We start from the raw sequence: 20,141 nt of genomic DNA, 5'->3' as shown, positions 1-20,141 counted from the left end.
TTACCTTCTAAGATGCCTCTTAATTTTTTTCACAACATTGCTTTGGCCACAAAAAAAGTCAAAATTACAGATATAACTAGAATTTGACTATGACAGCATGTACAATTTTGTGCCATACTATGCTTAAAATAAATTCCGCACTACATTTACACATGCCTTCATTGACCGATACTCTTTGGCAGGCACTCACCCCTGTTGAAACAGTTACTGTATTGTTTCAACTAGAGGACAGACCTTGTGCGTAATGGATCATAGACTGGTTCAGCTTGCTTGTTTTTCAATGAATTGTCATTCAGGTGAAAGTTTGACTTTGTCTGGAGGAATCTATTTCCGTTCTATGAATTTGAGCTGTAATTACAAGAGATTCAAGAATCTGGATTTCAGTGATCATGTATAGGGAACTTACAGCTGACACCCCTGTGGAAAATTATAGCAAGCAATTTTTTTTATTTCAACGAGAGAGATTCACTTCTAACCAGACATTCTATATTGTAGGAGTTAGCCAACCTTACTTATTATCTGATGTTCTGAATGGCACAATGATTAATCTGGCATAAAGATTAGCTGAGCAAGGTTACTGTCAATGAAATAGAAGAAGAATCGTAAATATAAGTATCTGCATCCAATTCACACGAATCTGTGACACCCCCACCCTCACTAAAAATGGCTGCATGCAGCAGAGTGTCTGTAGCAGTCCTCCACTCTTCAGAACCACTACAATTTGCTGTACTGACCCTTGTTTGTGACATCCTTTCAGTGTTGTCAGGGCTGATATTTTGTGTTTCTGTATTAATTATAGAGTCACTGCCTTCATTTTCTGAAGCTCTAACAAGTAAAAAAAATGTTCACAGTTCAGAAAATGAAGAAACATCAGAAAAAATGCAAACAGTTGTTTGAGCAATTACGTTACAAAATTGAAACAAGTAATATTGATTTGAAGTCTGGTGCAAGCCTTCTTGCACAAAGTCAGGATCATTATCTGAAACATCTATATCATCATTGTCACTGTCACTGACAGTGCTCCAGTTCACACAAAATTTGTTTGTCTGTAGGAAAATGTGAAGCCATATCCTTTGTTTCTTTAGGTAATGAGTGAACAGCCACCACACTCCAGCAGCTTGACTTAATAGAACAAACACTATCTATCGGCTGCTTTAGAAACTACATTTCCACCATCTGTTGGCTGTCTTAGAAACTAAGTGTCCCTCGCAACACAAAGAAGACTGACTGACAGCCCATCAATATACATGATTTTGTGTTGAAAAGCAGGAGAAATCGTACCCCGTCAAATGATGGGAACAGCAGTCTAGTGAAATTTTTTTCTCTCATCAATTGGCACAATTGGCAATAAAAGTGTTAAACCAGGACATTGGCAAGGAAGTCTGGCAATATTTTTTATTTTTTTACACGTCAAGTTCCGTATGACCAAATTGAGGAGGAAATCTCCAAGATCATGCAATGTGTTAATACATGAAATTACAACACAAGAGTAATAACAGATAAAAATAAAATGTTTATAACCCAAAAAAAGTCAAGCCATAAGTTTAAGTAAACGCAATCAACAGTACAACAAGAATCAGCTTAAATTTTCAAGGAACTCCTCGACAAAATAGAAGAGGTGACCCATGAGGTAACCCTTCAGTTTCAATATGAAAGCGTGTGGATTACTGCTAAGATTTTTGAACTCTAGTGGTAGCTTATTGAAAACGGATGCATCAGTATACTGCAAACCTTTCTGTGCAAGAGTTAAGGAAGTCCGATCCAAATGCAGGTTTGATTTCTGCCGAGTATTAACTGAGTGAAAGCTGCTTATTCTTGGGAAAGATAGGAGGGGGGGAGGGGGGGGGGCAAATGTCACAACACCCAGACTCGTGAACAGTGGTCGACAAGAGGTCCGTGAACTTACACCACTTATTGCCCGAACCTCCTATTTCTGAGCCAAAAATATCCTTTTAGAATGGGAAGAGTTACCCCAAAATATAATGGCATATGACATAAGCAAATGAAAATAAGCAAAGTAGACAAATTTTCGTGTCAAACGATCACTCACTTCAGATGCTGTTCGAATAGTAAAAATGGCAGCATTGAGTCTTCGAGCAAGATCCTGAATGTGGGCTTTCAACGACAGTTTACTATTTATCTGAACACCTAGGAATTTGAACAGTTCAGTTTCACTAATCATATGCCCATTCGGAGAAATTAAAATGTCAGGTTATGTTGAATTGTGTGTTAGAAACTGTAAAAACTGAGTCTTACTGTGATTTATTGTCATGAACTTATGTCATGGACGGTACTATTTGAAACGAAGCCAATGTTGCACAAAACATCCTTTGCTACCAAGCTAGTGTCATCAGCAACCAGAAATATTTTAGAGTTACCCGTAATACTAGAGGACATATCATTTATATAAATAAGGAACAGGAGTGGATCCAACACTGATCCCTGGGGCACCCCCTACGTGACCGTACCCCACTCAGACCCCACATCACAGCCATTCTCAACACTGTGAATAATGACCTTTTGCTGTTTGTTGCTAAAGTAAGAGGTGAACCAATTGTGAGCTACTCCCTGATTCCATAATAGTCCAACTTCTGGAGCAATATTTTGTGATAAACACAATCAAACACCTTAGTTAAATAAAAAATATATACCCAATAAATACACCTAATATAAAAAAAAAAAAAACACCTATTGCCCCCCCCCCCCCCCCCCCCCCCCCCCCCCAACCATGGACCTTGCCGATGGTGGGGAGGCTTGCGTGCCTCAGCGATACAGATAGCCGTACTGTAGGTACAACCACAACGGAGGGGTATCTGTTAAGAGGCCAGACAAACGTGTGGTTCCTGAAGAGGGGCAGCAGCCTTTTCAGTAGTTGCAAGGGCAACAGTCTGGATGATTGACTGATCTGGCCTTGTAACAATAACCAAACCGGCCTTGCTGTGCTGGTACTGCGAATGGCTGAAAGCAAGGGGAAACTATGGCCGTAATTTTTCCCGAGGGCATGCAGCTTTACTGTATGATTAAATGATGATGGCGTCCTCTTGGGTAAAATATTCCAGAGGTAAAATAGTCCCCTATTCGGATCTCCGGGCGGGGACTACTCAAGAGGATGTCGTTATCAGGAGAAAGAAAACTGGCGTTCTACGGATCGGAGCGTGGAATGTCAGATCCCTTAATCGGGCAGGTAGGTTACAAAATTTAAAAAGGGAAATGGGTAGGTTAAAGTTAGATATAGTGGGAATTAGTGAAGTTCGGTGGCAGGAGGAACAAGACTTCTGGTCAGGTGACTACAGGGTTATAAACACAAAGTCAAATAGGGGTAATGCAGGAGTAGGTTTAATAATGAATAGGAAAATAGGAATGCGGGTAAGCTACTACAAACAGCATAGTGAATGCATTATTGTGGCCAAGATAGATATGAAGCCCACGCTTCTACAGTAGTACAAGTTTATATGCCAACTAGCTCTGCAGATGATGAAGAAATTGAAGAAATGTATGATGATATAAAAGAAATTATTCAGATAGTGAAGGGAGACGAAAATTTAATAGTCATGGGTGACTGGAATTCGAGTGTAGGAAAAGGGAGAGAAGGAAACGTAGTAGGTGAATATGGATTGGGGCTAAAAAATGAAAGAGGAAGCCGCCTGGTAGAATTTTGCACAGAGCACAACTTAATCATAGCTAACACTTGGTTTAAGAATCATAATAGAAGGTTGTATACATGGAAGAACCCTGGAGATACTAAAAGGTATCAGATAGATTATATAATGGTAAGACAGAGATTTAGGAACCAGGTTTTAAATTGTAAGATTAAAACTGAAGAAACTGCAAAAAGGTGGGAATTTAAGGAGATGGGACCTGGATAAACTGAAAGAACCAGAGGTTGTACAGAGTTTCAGGGAGAGCATAAGGGAACAACTGACAGGAATGGGGGAAAGAAATACAGTAGAAGAAGAATGGGTAGCTTTGAGGGATGAAGTAGTGAAGGCAGCAGAGGATCAAGTAGGTAAAAGGACGAGGGCTAGTAGAAATCCTTGGGTGACAGAAGAAATATTGAATTTAATTGATGAAAGGAGAAAATATAAAAATGCAGTAAATGAAGCAGGCAAAAAGGAATACAAACATCTCAAAAATGAGATCGACAGGAAGTGCAAAATGGCTAAGCAGGCATGGCTAGAGGACAAATGTAAGGATGTAGAGGCTTATCTCACTAGGGGTAAGATAGATACTGCCTACAGGAAAATTAAAGAGACCTTTGGAGATAAGAGGACCACTTGTATGAACATCAAGAGCTCAGATGGAAACCCAGTTCTAAGCAAAGAAGGGAAAGCAGAAAGGTGGAAGGAGTATATAGAGGAGTATACAAGGGCGATGTACTTGAGGACAGTATTATGGAAATGGAAGAGGATGTAGATGAAGATGGAATGGGAGATACGATACTGCATGAAGAGTTTGACAGAGCACTGAAAGACCTGAGCAGAAACAAGGCCCGTGGAGTAGACAACATTCCATTGGAACTACTGACGGCCTTGGGAGAGCCAGTCCTGACAAAACTCTACCATCTGGTGAGCAAGATGTATGAAACAGGCGAAATACCCTCAGACTTCAAGAAGAATGTAATAATTCCAATCCCAAAGAAAGCAGGTGTTGACAGATGTGAAAATTACCGAACAGTCAGTTTAATAAGCCACAGCTGCAAAATACTAACATGAATTCTTTACAGACGAATGGAAAAACTAGTAGAAGCCGCCTCGGGGAAGATCAGTTTGGATTCCGTAGAAATACTGGAACACATGAGGCAATACTGACCTTACGACTTATCTTAGAAGAAAGATTAAGGAAAGGCAAACCTACGTTTCTAGCATTTGTAGACTTAGAGAAAGCTTTTGACAATGTTGACTGGAATACTCTCTTTCAAATTCTAAAGGTGGCAGGGGTAAAATACAGGGAGCGAAAGGCTATTTACAATTTGTACAGAAACCAGATGGCAGTTATAAGAGTCGAGGGACATGAAAGGGAAGCAGTGGTTGGGAAGGGAGAAAGACAGGGTTGTAGCCTCTCCCCGATGTTATTCAATCTGTTTATTGAGCAAGCAGTAAAGGAAACAAAAGAAAAATTCGGAGTAGGTATTAAAATCCATGGAGAAGAAATAAAAACTTTGAGGTTCGCCGATGACATTGTAATTCTGTCAGAGACAGCAAAGGACTTGGAAGAGCAGTTGAATGGAATGGATAGTGTCTTGAAAGGAGGATATTAAAGATGAACATCAACAAAAGCAAAACGACGATAATGGAATGTAGTCGAATTAAGTCGGGTGATGTTGAGGGTATTAGATTAGGAAATGAGACACTTAAAGTAGTAAAGGAGTTTTGCTATTTGGGGAGCAAAATAACTGATGATGGTCGAAGTAGAGAGGATATAAAATGTAGACTGGCAATGGCAAGGAAAGCGTTTCTGAAGAAGAGAAATTTGTTAACATCAAGTATAGATTTAAGTGTCAGAAAGTCATTTCTGAAAGTATTTGTATGGAGTGTAGCCATGTATGGAAGTGAAACATGGACGGTAAATAGTTTGGACAAGAAGAGAATAGAAGCTTTTGAAATGTGGTGCTACAGAAGAATGCTGAAGATTAGATGGGTAGATCACATAACTAATGAGGAAGTATTGAATAGGATTGGGGAGAAGAGAAGTTTGTGGCACAACTTGACCAGAAGAAGGGATCGGTTGGTAGGACATGTTCTGAGGCATCAAGGGATCACCAATTTAGTATTGGAGGGCAGTGTGGAGGGTAAAAATCGTAGGGGGAGACCAAGAGATGAATACACTAAGCAGATTCAGAAGGATGTAGGTTGCAGTAGGTACTGGTAGATGAAGAAGCTTGCACAGGATAGAGTAGCATGGAGAGCTGCATCAAACCAGTCTCAGGACTGAAGACAACAACAACAACAATAACAACAACAAACAACACCTATTGTTGTAAACCTTTTGTTTAACCCATCCAATACCTCACAGAGAAAAGAGAATATAGCATTTTCAGTTGTTAAATGACTTCTAAAGCCAAACTGTACATTTGATAGCAAATCGTGTGATATAAAATGATCAATTATTCTTACCTACACAGCCTTTTCAATAACTCTAGCAAACACAGATGGCATAGAAATAGCTCTAAAATTGTCTACATTATCCTTTTCTCCCTTTTTATAAAGTGGCTTTACTACTGAGTACTTCAATCATTCAGGAAACTGACCATTCCTAAAAGAAAAATTAGAAATATGGCTAAATACAGGGCTAACATCTGCAGCACAGTACTTTAATATTCTGCTAGGCACTCCATCATATCCATGAGAGTCCTTAGTCTTCAGTGATTTAATTATTGACTCAGTCTCTTACATGTCTGTATCACAGAGTAGTAGTTCCTACATCAATCTCGGAAAGGCATTTGCCAAGAGTGTTACATGAACCCTTGTAAAAACTAAATTTTTATTTAATTCACCAACAATGCTCAGAAAATGATTGTTAAATACTGTAAATATATCTGATTTATCAGTAACAGAAATATTTTTACTACGAACTGACTTTATATTGTCAACCTTGTGCTGCTGACCAGACACCACCTTCAAAACTGACCATAAGGTTTTAATTTTATTCTGTGAATTAGCTATTCTATTTACATACTACATACTCTTTGCCTTGCTAATAAAATTTTTAAACACCTTACAGTACTGTTTGTAATGGTCCACCGTAGCTTAATTGTGACTACTTATAACATTTTGGTATAATTCCCACTTTGTTCTAATGATATCCTTATCCCACTAGTTAGCCACCCTGGCTGCCTTTTACTGCCAGTACCCCATTTAGAACATTCTAATGGAAAGCAACACTCAGAGAGCATGAGAAATGTGTTAAGGAAAGCATTATATTTGTCATGTATGTTATCAACACTATAAACATCCTGCCAGTCTTTTTCCATGACGAGTTTTTAAGAACACTCTATTGCTGTTGGATTAACTTTTCTACATAGTTTGTAATTATATGTGACATTTGTTTGAGTACAAAGCATTTTAATGTTAAAATTTGTGCATCATGGTCTGAAAGGCCATTCACCCTTTTACTAACAGAATGCCCATCTAGGAATGAAGAATGAATAAAAGTATTGTTTATCACTCTGCTACTGTTCCACTGCACCCTAGTTGGAAAAACAGTCTGCATCAGATCATATGAATTTGGGAGATCTACCAACATCCTTTTCCTTGCACCATCATATACAAAATTTATATTGAAGTCACCACATATAACTAATTTCTGGTACTTCCTATAAAGTGAATCAAGAACCCTCACTAGCTTGAGCAGAAATGCTCTGAAGGTAAAGTTAGGGGACCTATAAACAACAATAATTAGAAGTTTAGTTTCACTAAATTCAACTGCCCTTGCATAACATTCAAATATCTATTCAGTGCAGTTCCGTGATACATCTATGGACTCCAAAGGAATGCTGTTGTTGTTGTTGTTGGTTTTTTGTTACGTAGATAGCCACTCCCCCACCCCACAAGGAACTCCTTGAAAAACAACCAGCTAGTCTGTATCCTGGTAAAGGAAGCCTCTGAATTGTCAAATTGCTCCGATATACCAATAATTTTAGAGTCAACATCTATAAACAGTTCACTAACTTTATCTCTAATACCTCTTATATTTTGATGAAATATGCTAATTCCTTCTCTACTTGGAAACATGATGTCCTCTGAAGGTGAGCCCTTAGGTATACCTGCTTGAAGGAAGTCCCTCTAACTACCAGCTGACTTCAATCTAAAAAAGGTGCAGCTCTAACGCCAACTACTACAGGAATTTTTCCATCAGTGATCCCACCATCTCCCACTACACTGTCCTAAAAGCTTTGCCAGCCTCCCCTTCCCATACATATTGAGGTGCCGGCCATGCCTATTGAAACCCAATCTACTGATAGACTCAACTGGCACCACTGACATGTGACCAATGCCCTCTGCCATCATTGCCTGCTCCAGCCCCATGTTAATGCGCCTAACAGCAACATTAAGATGATGGCGACCATGACACTGAAACAGTTGCACGAAATGCACGTTAGTGCCACCAGCTTGAGTAGCTATCTTTACACACCAACTCTCCTCCATTACTGGCCAAATACTGGTGGAGAAAATTTCTTCTACCACCAGGATTTGTGTACATATTGGAGAAAGCTGGTATTTTCCAATCAGCTGATATTCAGCTCAGACACTGCCATGTAGATTGAAATGTTCTCCACTTTATTAGTTTAGATATAATAATCTCATATCTGCTCAAGAAATCTATATAACGAAAGAGTTTGGGTACCAGTGCCTCTTCATGTGGATGCTCTGTTCAATGATGGTTGGAATTCACATTCCTGGACCCTATGTCTGGTGTAATCATTGCAGTCATATGAAATTTGTAACAATTTTTCTATGGGGTCCCGTGTTTCACTAATGTATCCTTCATCCAGACTGATTTCAGGTTGAACAGGTAGATTTTCGTTAATACTGCTCCAGAGAAGAACAGTGGGTCCTCTGCATTTCTCTCTGTTTGTGTGTCATTGTTTGGTTTGTGTTCATTTTCTTCACTGACAGCGATTGAAATGAGGAAGCTAATACAAATCAGCAATATAAAAATAAGTCTTTATATCAAAAATATAACACCAATTAGTTTGTTGTAGTTTGACAAAAATTAGTATGGTTTAGCATGCCTGCCATGTGTGACCCATTGTGATCCCCAGTTTTGGCTTGCAAATGATAACCTGGTTTTGGTGAAAAGTTAACATTAGTTGTAAACTTTATACTACATGTTGCAAGGCATAGCCACACGGGATTAGCCGAGTGGCCTAAGGTGCTGCAGTCATGGACTGTGCGGCAGGTCCCAGCGGAGGTTCGAGTCCTCCCTCGGGCATCAGTGTGTGTGTTTGTCATTAGGATAATTTAGGTTAAGTAGTGTGTAAGCTTAGGGACTGATGACCTTAGCAGTTAAGTCCCATAAGATTTCACACACATTTGAACATTTTTGTTGCAAGGCATAGAGGATTATTGTATACAGTTACTTATATATAACGTATGATATATGCTACTTGTGCATCTCAGTGACTCATTGGTGGAAGTGAAAGACTACAGATCCAAAAGTCTAGGGTTTGATCTCCAGTCAGTCTTAGGAATTTTGTGTGTCAGTGCTTTCACATCTGGCATAGTTTGTTTATGTGTAAAATGCTGAGTTGGAGTGTACTTTGGAATCCACATTAAACTGACTGGGTAAGTCAACTCAGAGGAAGGCATACCACCTCCAACACGACTGTGCCTATTACAGCCTTGTGGTGCTCAAACCAACTCATGGGTTGATGGCAGTTTTATCTTTATATGGTACTAAGTTTACATAGTAATATTTCCATTGTGTCACACATAGCTACCCTTTTTTATTTAATTGAGTAACATACTGCGTTTTTCAAAAAGTTTCTAAAAATTAGCATAGGTCTCGGTAAAGCATACGAAATGTTATAAATTCATAATGAATTTGATGTTGTGCATGTACAGTATGACCAGAAATGTGAGCTGAAATTTGGTCACTGGATGACATCAAAAGTTGTCAGACTTGATAATCATCTCAGATGCAACCATATGTTCACATACATAGATAATATAATTTTATTTGAAAAGATGTTTATTTCTTACTGTTTGTTACTTCCAGAATATTGAAAATACTGGCACGTCAGCTCGGACATCTTCTGCTGATGCATATGGAATGGTAGAGCCTCTGATGATATCTGCATCTGTAGAACACAACAGTGAGGAGCGGTCAACTTTTATTTTAGCACCAACTCCTGCTCAGCTGGGTCGAGCACCTCTGCAGCGAAGGCAATCAATGGGTGAGTGCATTCTGGAAGATCAGGCATGGTGTTATTTTGTTTATTGATATTGTCATGCTGTTGCTTCTGCAAGATGCGCTTGCTATTTCTTACATTAGAACTCAGAGTATTATTTCAGTAGAAAAGAACAGAAGACTGGTGTAAACATGATGAGTACTATAGTATAAATAAAAAGAGAGAGAGAGAGGAAGATCATCATGAGGCATATAACATGGATGATTTCACATATGGCTTCACCTTTTATATGTTGGGACATTTCTGTAACTGGACTATTGTAGGAGCTGGTAGGTGTGTGCGGGAGGCAGGTCTTGCGCTTGGCTCCATCTCAGAGAAATGACTGGGACCAAAGCTGATATATAATACCATGTAGGTTGACTAGATGACAGAAAATAAATTAGGCAGATGAGGATAGAAATTTAGGTACAGGATCTCATATCTCTGGACATAGTAGCCAAAGCCCTAGTAAAGGATGTAGTTTAGCTTTCCAAAGCCTTTGTGATATTGAATGATGAGAGCAGTGCTGATCATTAACTGCAATGCGTTTGTTGCTGTCTCAGAGAGAGATGGCAGGGGTATCTGTTACTGGACTAGCTGGTGAAGATATTGTCTATATGTATAGGCTATTGCTAAGATTTGGCTGATTCTGCTTCAGATTGCAGGTACAGCCCCTGCAGGTACCAGCACTCTGTGGGAGATAATTTTTAAAGTTTTAAACATGGCTTAACTTTTTAAAGTTAACAGTTGGCAGATGTCAACATGCTGGATAGTACATTTGATATGAAAAAAGATTTTTGTGTAGGACAGGGAGGTGGAGTTCAACATTGAGGAAGGTACATTGTAGAGTTGGGAAGCAGCAGGTTTTAGATGTTGATGCTCTGAAGACAAGCTTATGAAGATGCTGAAACTGAATCCAAACAGGATAAGAAATTTAGCTGTTTAGTGGATAGGAAAGATTCCTCTAAATGCCCCATAAAAAAGTTGGCATAGGAAGGTGCTGTGGGGAAACCAATGGTAGTTCCACTTATTTATTTATAGATTTGGTTTTCTAAGGAAAAATAATTATGGATTGAAACACAATTGGTGAAAAGTATTAAGGAGGAGGTAATTGCTTTGGAATCTGGAGGATACTGGAAAAGGTATTGTTCAAAGACAAAGGATTTTGATGTAGTAGTGTTCAGCATGAGGAGCAAGGAGGCTAGGTAATAATAAAGAAACTGTGGAGAGGTGACTGTAGGAAGTGATTGGTCTTTGATGTAGGAAGGAAGACTGGGCATTAGGTTACAGAAATTCTTCAACAAAGGAAAAGGATCTCATAATTGGCCACAACGGAACAACCAGTAGAAAGACGAAAGACTTTTTGAGTGGAGTTTCTGGAGCTTGGGTAGCAGGAAAATGTGTGTGTGTGTGGGGGGGGGGGGGGGTGGGGGGGGGGCAGTGTGAGGTGAGAGACATGTTTGTGTGACAGGAGTGGACCTAATGAATTGAGGAGCTGCTGGATGCTGTGTCAGGCTTCTGGGTTGTTTGTTCATGTGCAAAATTTTCTCATCAGTTCATGTGTGAATATGTAGCGGATTTCACATGTAAATTGACATGAGAATGTGACAATATTCATTTGTCTCGTGCTACCAAATATGCTGCCTGCCCACTGATCTCTCGTTGGCTACGTATAATCGGCAGATAACACGCTCCCTTTCTTTCCCATCATACCTCACAGTGAGTGATGACAACATTGCTGCATAAAATACATAGTTACTCCACTGGCCACTATCTAGACTTTTACTGTCCCCTGCAGAAACGTACACCATTGTTGAATATTTGTCGAATTTTAAATTTGGTTCAGTTTCAGCTACAAATGGACTCAGGCAAATAGTAGTGTCAACTTGGTAGATGTTCATAAAAAGCCAAGGTACCCACATTTGTCATAGTTCTCTGCCAGGCTGGTGTCACTGCCCCCTCTAGTCCTTTCGAATTATTCAAAATAGTATCTGTACATGAGCTCAGTTGACAAAGCTCCATCTGTAAATGTAAGGCAACCCCTATATTAATCTATTGCCCAAGCTATCTTTTGTTGTGAGCCATATCTTGTTGTTTTGTGCAAAGAGAAATTTTTACATATCTCCTCTTACATAAACTTACATATTCTGAGTGTTTTAGTTAGCTTATCATTCAGTTTTTCTCTCTAATCATTGTTTAACCCGACACCCCCCCCCCCCCCCCCCCCCAAATTGGAATTTTTATTAATTCCTTATTGACAGTATTCTCCATATGTGATAAAGTAAATGCTCACTGCTACACCGGCCTAGTTGGTGAGATTTATTGTGTGTGGAGATATAAGTGTAGGTTTGTTTTCTCTGTATGTGAAATTAATGCTGTTGTTGATCTTGACTGCTTGTTCAAACAAATTAATGGGCATTCTTTCTTCTTGTTTAATGGTGAGCCTTGTATTTCTGTGTAATATGTTATTTTGCCCTTGGTTAACCCTTCCAAAATTTACTATTGAAGACATAGTAATTGCATGACAAAAACGGTCTCAACTTCTGTTGTAACGAAAAATGAATTTTATCACCAAATCATTATAGTGTATTAGTCATGACACCATCGCAGATAAGATGCTATGATAGAAACCACTTGTGCTTCCACAAAGGTAAAGAAATAGGAAAATTAGTAGGAAAAATGAATATTTGGAAAAAAGCTTTTGTTTCATTGGTTATGTTAAGGAGCTGCTGTTTGTCATTTTGTACTTGCTTAATTGTGGATAAATACAAAATATATAAGTCTGGCAGTAATGTGGTGTTGATATCAGTGAAAGTACGTTTTTGTTGCATTGATACATATTGCACAATAACATGAATCAGACTTCAACTTGATATGCAGAATAGGAGAATAGTTTTATTTGTATGGATTTTTAGTATTTTTGTTTCAAAGTGATGAAGTTTGTAAGGTGTCTGGTCATTAAAGAAGTTGCGTCTGAATTTAAATATGCCAGTACGTCATTTGGTGGTGATCCTTGTGAGGAGGACAATGCAAAATTGTAACCACACATGAAACATTGAAAAAGTGTTCAATGTAGTATAGGTCAGTGAAAACTATCCGATGCCATAGACGTATCTGATTGGATTTGATTATTTTCAGAGATAAATGTATCTCACAGTTTAAATTAAGAATTTGGTATGAAAAATCTTTGCTGAAGATGGATACCATAATGTTGAATGCTATTGAAAAACAAAGGAAAATAAATATGTAAGCAGTGCTTGGACTGTTTTTAAAAAGAATCAGGTTGATTTTCTGCACCAATTTGACTCGCGAATAATTTGTGGGTCTACTATTTTGTGCCAGAATTGAAATAGTGATCAGTGCAGTGGTTGGAAAATGGATACCTCATCCCAAAACCAGCAATGTCAATTTCATCTGCCATCAAGGTTACAGACAGCATTTTCTGTTATGTAAAAAGTTGGTTCTTCTTAGGGATTATATTGCATAGAGTTAAAACTATAACAATTAAATACAGTGTAACTCTTCTACATGAACCAAATTAAAAAATACATGGGCAAAAGTTACTAAAAATTTTCATTTTTAGTTGGACATTTAGGACATCCTCAATGTGAATGACCTACGAGAAAAGTGATCTTGTTTGAATTCAGCCACCCGTCAGAAATGTTCCGCCTGCCTTCATAGATAGGCATATTTTACATAGACTATATTCACAACAGACATCATCATATGGAATGTGTCAATTTAACTTAGGTGCGTGCATTTTGTAAGAGACCGAAATAAAAACACTTGCCGGTTTTGAATATCCACAGCATGCTAGAGTAACTTACCTCCTCTGCTGAATCTGGAAACACAACAACATTGAGATATAATTTACCACTACTAATATCTGGAAACTCCCAGCAGCATTATGTGTGTTCTCTTCCTCAGGAAAATAAAATGAACAGAGGGAAACGGTTATCTGAGGAGGAGTTCCTCTCCAGTCCTTATTCACCAGTTGGGAAGTTAAGAACATTGTGTGTGTTCAGTGAGCTAAAAACAGGTATTTTTGTGTAATTCCTAGTAATGACTGCAGTAATGCACTCTTTCCATCACAAAAATAGTATCAGTCCAAATATATTGTATGCTGCCTGTGATGAAATGTAGCCAGAAAGCCAGTCACATGTCACAGAATAAAAAAAAACTATGAAGATATGGTTTGACACACAGATTTATGTTAAAACCAGGAATATGTTCAAAATTTATAAACTAGATATGTCAGTTTGTAATATGACAGGTAATGTCAAAACTGAGTGTAAGTACCTGGAGAAGCAATGCTGCATATACAGTGATGTGTGATGCTGCTGACAATGATGCCAATTAGCTCCTGAAGAAGTGAACGTCCATTTGATACAAAGCTTTTCTCAGAGGGTGATCTGAGTTTATGAAGGAGTAGTACAAGTAACTCCCAAGGGCATCGCAAAAGTGCTGAACAGTTATTAGTGCCCCAATTAATGGCCAATAGATGTCTTTGAGATGAGTCCTGTGTAGATCAATAGTGATTGAAGTCAGAGTTCTGTTTAGAAATACATGCAGTGTGTGCATCCACGTAAGTATATGAAGGCATCTCTGTCGCAGAAGTTGGAATGTACACATTTCAGTAAGTGACCAAATTTTGTGTGTTTCATTTTGTAATGTAAATTGGAACTCATATGTGCAAATAAATGTCTTTCATTGATATTTAGTCCCATTTGTATGTTGTCACACACAATACAAACTGTCCCTTCTTTTGCAAATAGTGAGAGATACATGTGTGGTTATATTACACACGTGCCATGCTCATGAAGCCTTCTGCAACAGAACTTGGTAATATAACCCTAGTGATGATTGGCACCTAGTGTCCAGTTGTCTTGTGTGTATAGCTGCAGCATGTGCTGTAACTCTTGACTGATGGTGGCACCACATTTCTCCATGAGGCGTTTCCTGAGCATTGGATTGGATATGTGGGGGCCCCATTACAGGCTCTCTTTGTACAGGCTCTCTTTGTGTCTCTATCTGATTGCGCGAGATTTCAGTGCATGGGGGCTTATGAAGGATGTTTACCTTCTATTTACAAATCGTTGTCTTGATCTATGAATAATAGAAAGATGACTGTTAACTATCTGAGGGCCCCCCCCCCCTCCCCCTCCAGCTGGCCACTGGCCAGAGTGGCTGAGTGATTCTAGGCGCTACAGTCTGGAACCGCGCGACCGTTACGGTCACAGGTTCGAATTCTGCCTCGGCGTGGATGTGTGTGATGTCCTATAGGTTAGTTAGCTTTAAGTAGTTCTAAGTTATAGGGGACTGATGACCTTAGAAGTTAAGTCCCATAGTGCTCAGAGCCATTTGAACCATTTTTTGAACCCCCCCCCCCCCCCTTCTTTAAGTTTTTTAACTACTGATATACCAGTGACCCTCCACTGTAATTTCATCAGTAAGTGATGCCTTTTCCTCTCCCACCTTCACATCAGCAGCCACTGTGTTACTTTTTAAATGTGCAGTTGTGTGCTATGTGCAGGTGGTTGCAAGTGGATTGTAGCACTGTTGTTTTTTGTTCGGTAATTGGGTGCAGCACTGTTGTGTAAACAACATATTCCTGTTTTGTTTTCAGTCACGTTATAGCTTTTATCTAATTTTTTCTATAACCAGTGAATTTATTGTAGTAGCAACCAGCTGAAACCGCCAAGGAACAACACAGCTTTCCTCCACTTTTTGTAATAAGCTAATTAAATAGGATAAGCTGGAAGCTTCATTCTTCTTGTGATATAAAGTCTGTGACTTCCACAGAATGGTTCCCCCACAGGGCTTACAACTATTTTTGAGCATGTAGTTCGTCTTGAGCTTTTAAGGTACTATTTCCCTTTCAGTGCTGCAAGACTAATCTCTGACAGTCTCATATAATCACCCAGAGATTCAGCCAGTGATGGCCGAGTATGGGCATAGCAAACATGGGGTTTTCAATCTGTGGGCTAGTCACTGCCCATAGTCTCTGTTATTGTAATCTTTAGGCATACCTTAGTGACTACTATGGAACATGACAATTCAACATCGTGTGTTTTGGAGATCAGTGGCCTTGGCTTAACTCCCTGGCTTGCTAGGATGGTGCAAACCTCCAAACCTCTCTTAAAAAGCCCTGGCTTGATAGGATGGTACAAACTTCCAAATCTATCTTGAAAAATGGGGGGGGGGGGGGGGGGGGGAAGAGAGAGAGAGAGAGAGAGAGAGAGAGAGAGAGAGAGAGAGAGAGAGAGAGAGAGAGAGAGAGAGAGAGAGAGAGAGTAACTGACTGACTGACTCAAAGTGTGCAGTTGCAGGTGGCATTGATGGCTGTTGAGACAAAACAGTCATTAGCAGGCAACCTACTGCACCTCACAAGGGGACTGCACCTATTCATCATCACCAGTCTTGTCCAAATTTGTGGTATATGCAGAGCTTGGTCAGAAATGAAAATGAAAGAAGTGGAAGCTCCAGATGGCCAAACATATAGAAAAAAATACTATTTTTGGCGCAGGTTGATGAGCCATGTACCATTTATATTGCCATAGTTTAGAGGCAGTGGTTGGCAAAACAGAAAGAGTACTGGTAATACAAGGGTCATTGGGTCGAGTCCCTATGTGGAACCTTTTCTTTACAGTTTTATGTTACACTGCAAATAAATCAAAGTAATGTTCAGTATATTGTATTTATACTCTGTTCATCATAAGAATAAACTGATGTAAACATTACGCCATACATTCTTCCAAGTTTGCTTGAATCTCATTGGATTTCTTTTCACATGGAGCAGAAGCCAAGCTGTGACCAGTAATGTCAAGTACGATCATAAGGATACATTTTATGCTGTGTTACGTGCACATAGACTGAGCAATAATGTGGAACAACAGCTTACCCAACGCATTAAAATTGAACAGCACTGGCCAGCCAGCCGTCCTACTAACCTGCAGTGATGTGAGCAGTTGCAGTTCAGACATAAAAAGAGACAAGCAAAGGAATAATATAGCTTTGAATGTTATTTAATTTTTAAACAGAATGAAATAATATTTGGAGAAACTCCAGCACTACCACGTGCTTCTTAGGTGACCAGACGGAAAGCATAAAATGCACTTCTTCTCACCTGACATAGTATTCTAATTACAAACAAGAGTGATGAAATTTTCTAACTTAAACATAGCGTAATTTTTCTGAGCAAGCTGTGTATAATGCAAAAGCATACTGTAGGATTTCACTGTACTGTCGAATATTGAAGCCACTGAAGGTATTAACTACAGTCAGTCGTCTGGTTATCTCTTAGCTTCTTCCTTATCCGAATCTGAGAAATACATTTTTCAGTTCTGGAAGTGACACTGCTGTGTTGATAACGAGCCAATCAACAACAGAATCCGTGAAGCCAACTGTTGTTTGTTGTTGTGGTCTTCAGTCCTGAGACTAGTTTGATGCAGCTCTCCATGCTACTCTATCCTGTGCAAACTTCCATCATCTCCCAGTACTTACTGCAACCTACATCCTTCTGAATCTGCTTAATGTATTCATCTCTTGGTCTCCCTCTACGATTTTTACTCTCCATGCTGCCCTCCAATGCTAAATTTGTGATCCCTTGATGCCTCAAAATATGTTCTACCAACAGGTCCCTTCTTCTTGTCAAGTTATGCCACAAACTCCTCTTCTCCCCAATTCTATTCAATACCTCCTCATTAGTTATGTGATCTACCCATCTAATCTTCAGCATTCTTCTGTAGCACCACATTTCGAAAGCTTCTATTCTCTTCTTGTGCAAACTATTTATCGTCCATTTTTCACTACCATACATGGCTACACTCCATACGAAAGACTTCCTGACACTTAAATCTATACTCGATGTTAACAAATTTCTCTTCTTCAGAAACGCTTTCCTTGCCATTGCCAGTCTACATTTTATATCCTCTCTACTTTGACCATCATCAGTTATTTTGCTCCCCAAATAGCAAAACTCGTCTACTTCTTTAAGTGTCTCATTTCCTAATCTAATTCCCTCAGCATCACCCGACTTAATTTGACTACATTCCATTATCCTTGTTTTGCTTTTGTTGATGTTCATCTTATATCCTCCTTTCAAGATACTGTCCATTCCATTCAACTGCTCTTCCAAGTCCTTCGCTGTCTCTGACAGAATTACAATGTCATCGGTGAACCTCAAAGTTTTTATTTCTTCTCCATGGATTTTAATACCTACTCCAAATTTTTCTTTTGTTTCCTTTACTGCTTGCTCAATATACAGATTGAATAACATCGGGTGGAGAGGCTACAACCCTGTCTCAGGCACTGCATTTTTTCTTCTTCTTTTATGACGAGCTTCTCTATATCCAGCAGCCGTTTGCCAGCGACATGTGAAAAAGCTGTGTGCGTTAGTTTCAGTATGTCTGGTAACTTAACAGTCTTGTGACTTCTCAAGCTAAATCCCGCTACCTGGCTCCAGATGAGTTCTGTTGGGTTCATTTTGTAATGGTACAGTAGCAAATGTATAAATGCAGCATTTGTATGATGTGCTCGATGCTGTGAAAATGATTGTTTTTCATGTTTCTACAATACTTATCTACCTCTGTGGTATAAAACGATGGACATAGTCCAAATAAAGAGTCTTTGGTTCTTCATTTTTGCCTTAAAAAATAAATTGTTACTTTTCTTAATTTGAGCAACTTTTATGAATAGCCTTTCATAAAACATCTATAATTAAGAATTTGTATTTGAAATTAAAACAGGAATTTCCCATCCAATATGTAATTCGAAACAAGAAGACTTGCATTATTCATAAAAATGATGATGATTTATAATTATGAGCTGTAGGTATTTCAGATTGAATGAGGAAAAAAATAATTATACTGGGGAGATTTGAACCAACAAACTATGAACTGTATTTGATTAACATTTCATTATGCAGCCAACTGCACTACATATACGGTGTTGGAATATGTATCAACTATATTACATACAGTGGCTGGGAAAATTTCAGAGCTGATTATCTCTCTAAATTTATGAAAAAAATTAAGAACAGCCTATTTCTTGGCACTTTTTAACCATATTTCACATGCGTGTTTCACTACGGAACGGAAAGCAGCCTCAGCCATTTTCATACTGTGCATTAACAGAACGACAATCAGAGCACAACGCTGCAGAGGCTGTGACTGTATACAATTTTTAAAAAATAAAAACTACGTAACTAAAGCGTGATTAAGAAAAACATTGATGGCTGTTAATACATTTGAATATCTTAGAGTTTCATTTAACATAACTTATCTAATACATAAGTAGGACCTACTTCCAAGAGCATAACACCACCAGTTTGTGTGTGCTACAGCTTCTGACCATCATTGTTTGTTTACATCAGGTTTATTCTTATGGTGAACAGATTATACAAGTAGTTGCATTGTCAACCACTACTTGGAAACTATTCTAACATAAATGAGTTGTGCCTCACCTGACTTGATCCAAAAGTGTAGTTTTTTCTAAATTTTCGGCCATTTAGAACTCCCACTTCTTTCACTTTCATTTCTGGCCAAGTCCTGCATATGCAGTAAATTTGGAGGAAATTGGTGATAATGAGTAGGTTTGGTCCCTTTGTCAGTTGTATAAGGCTTACCCAGAAAAGTGGGGCTCTTCTTGAGCTGTCTCTGTAGACCCCTAGCTGTTCCTGAAAATATCTTCACAACCCTAAAAACAAATCTCTCAGTGGTATTGGTGACCTATTAGGGATCGCTGACACACAATTAAGAGTATGATAGAAAGTCTACATCTACATCTATGTCTATACTCTGCAACCCACTGTGAAGTCCATGGCAGAGGATACATAAGCTATCAATTAAAAAAGAATGCTACTATTCTGAGCTGCAATTGTTTAGCTTGTCTCACCTGTAGCCTTGTCACAGGAGAAAGGTGTTGGCAAAAATAATCTAAAGAAAAGAAAATGAAATGCTCAGTCTAAATCAAAACCTTTTACTTTCATAAAAACTTCAGAGGTGTTTTTATTCCCTAAGTGCTTGTCTGTGATCTTCACATCTTCTAGAATCTCTGCAGACTGATTTGAATTGTTAAGCAAACTGTGTTCTTTGGGAATGCCTGGAAATTTGAGGCTGAAACATGTTGCACCTTAAATTGTTTTTAGCAGAAAATTTTATGAGCTTCACTTTGTGATGAGAAAGGGAATCTATGAATGTTCTGAGTAGATTTGAAATTTTCTGCTTCATATTTTCCCATAGTAGCCAACCAT

General features: G+C 38.8%; 1 protein-coding gene across 1 annotated transcript in view; it reads left to right on the top strand.

Moving 5' to 3' along the window:
* The window catches only part of LOC126185073 (putative transcription factor capicua), a 316,920-nt gene that overhangs the window by 219,513 nt on the left and 77,266 nt on the right, over nucleotides 1–20,141 (top strand). Inside the window, exon 18 of the mRNA XM_049927858.1 lies at nucleotides 9,718–9,895. Coding sequence (XP_049783815.1) covers nucleotides 9,718–9,895 — 178 coding nt within the window. The remainder of the gene's footprint in view (nucleotides 1–9,717; nucleotides 9,896–20,141) is intronic.

This window comes from Schistocerca cancellata, chromosome 4 (assembly GCF_023864275.1).
Source record: "Schistocerca cancellata isolate TAMUIC-IGC-003103 chromosome 4, iqSchCanc2.1, whole genome shotgun sequence".
Lineage (NCBI taxonomy): Eukaryota > Metazoa > Arthropoda > Insecta > Orthoptera > Acrididae > Schistocerca > Schistocerca cancellata.
Note: the sequence above shows the minus strand (reverse complement) of the source record. Positions and strands in the feature narration are given on the sequence as shown.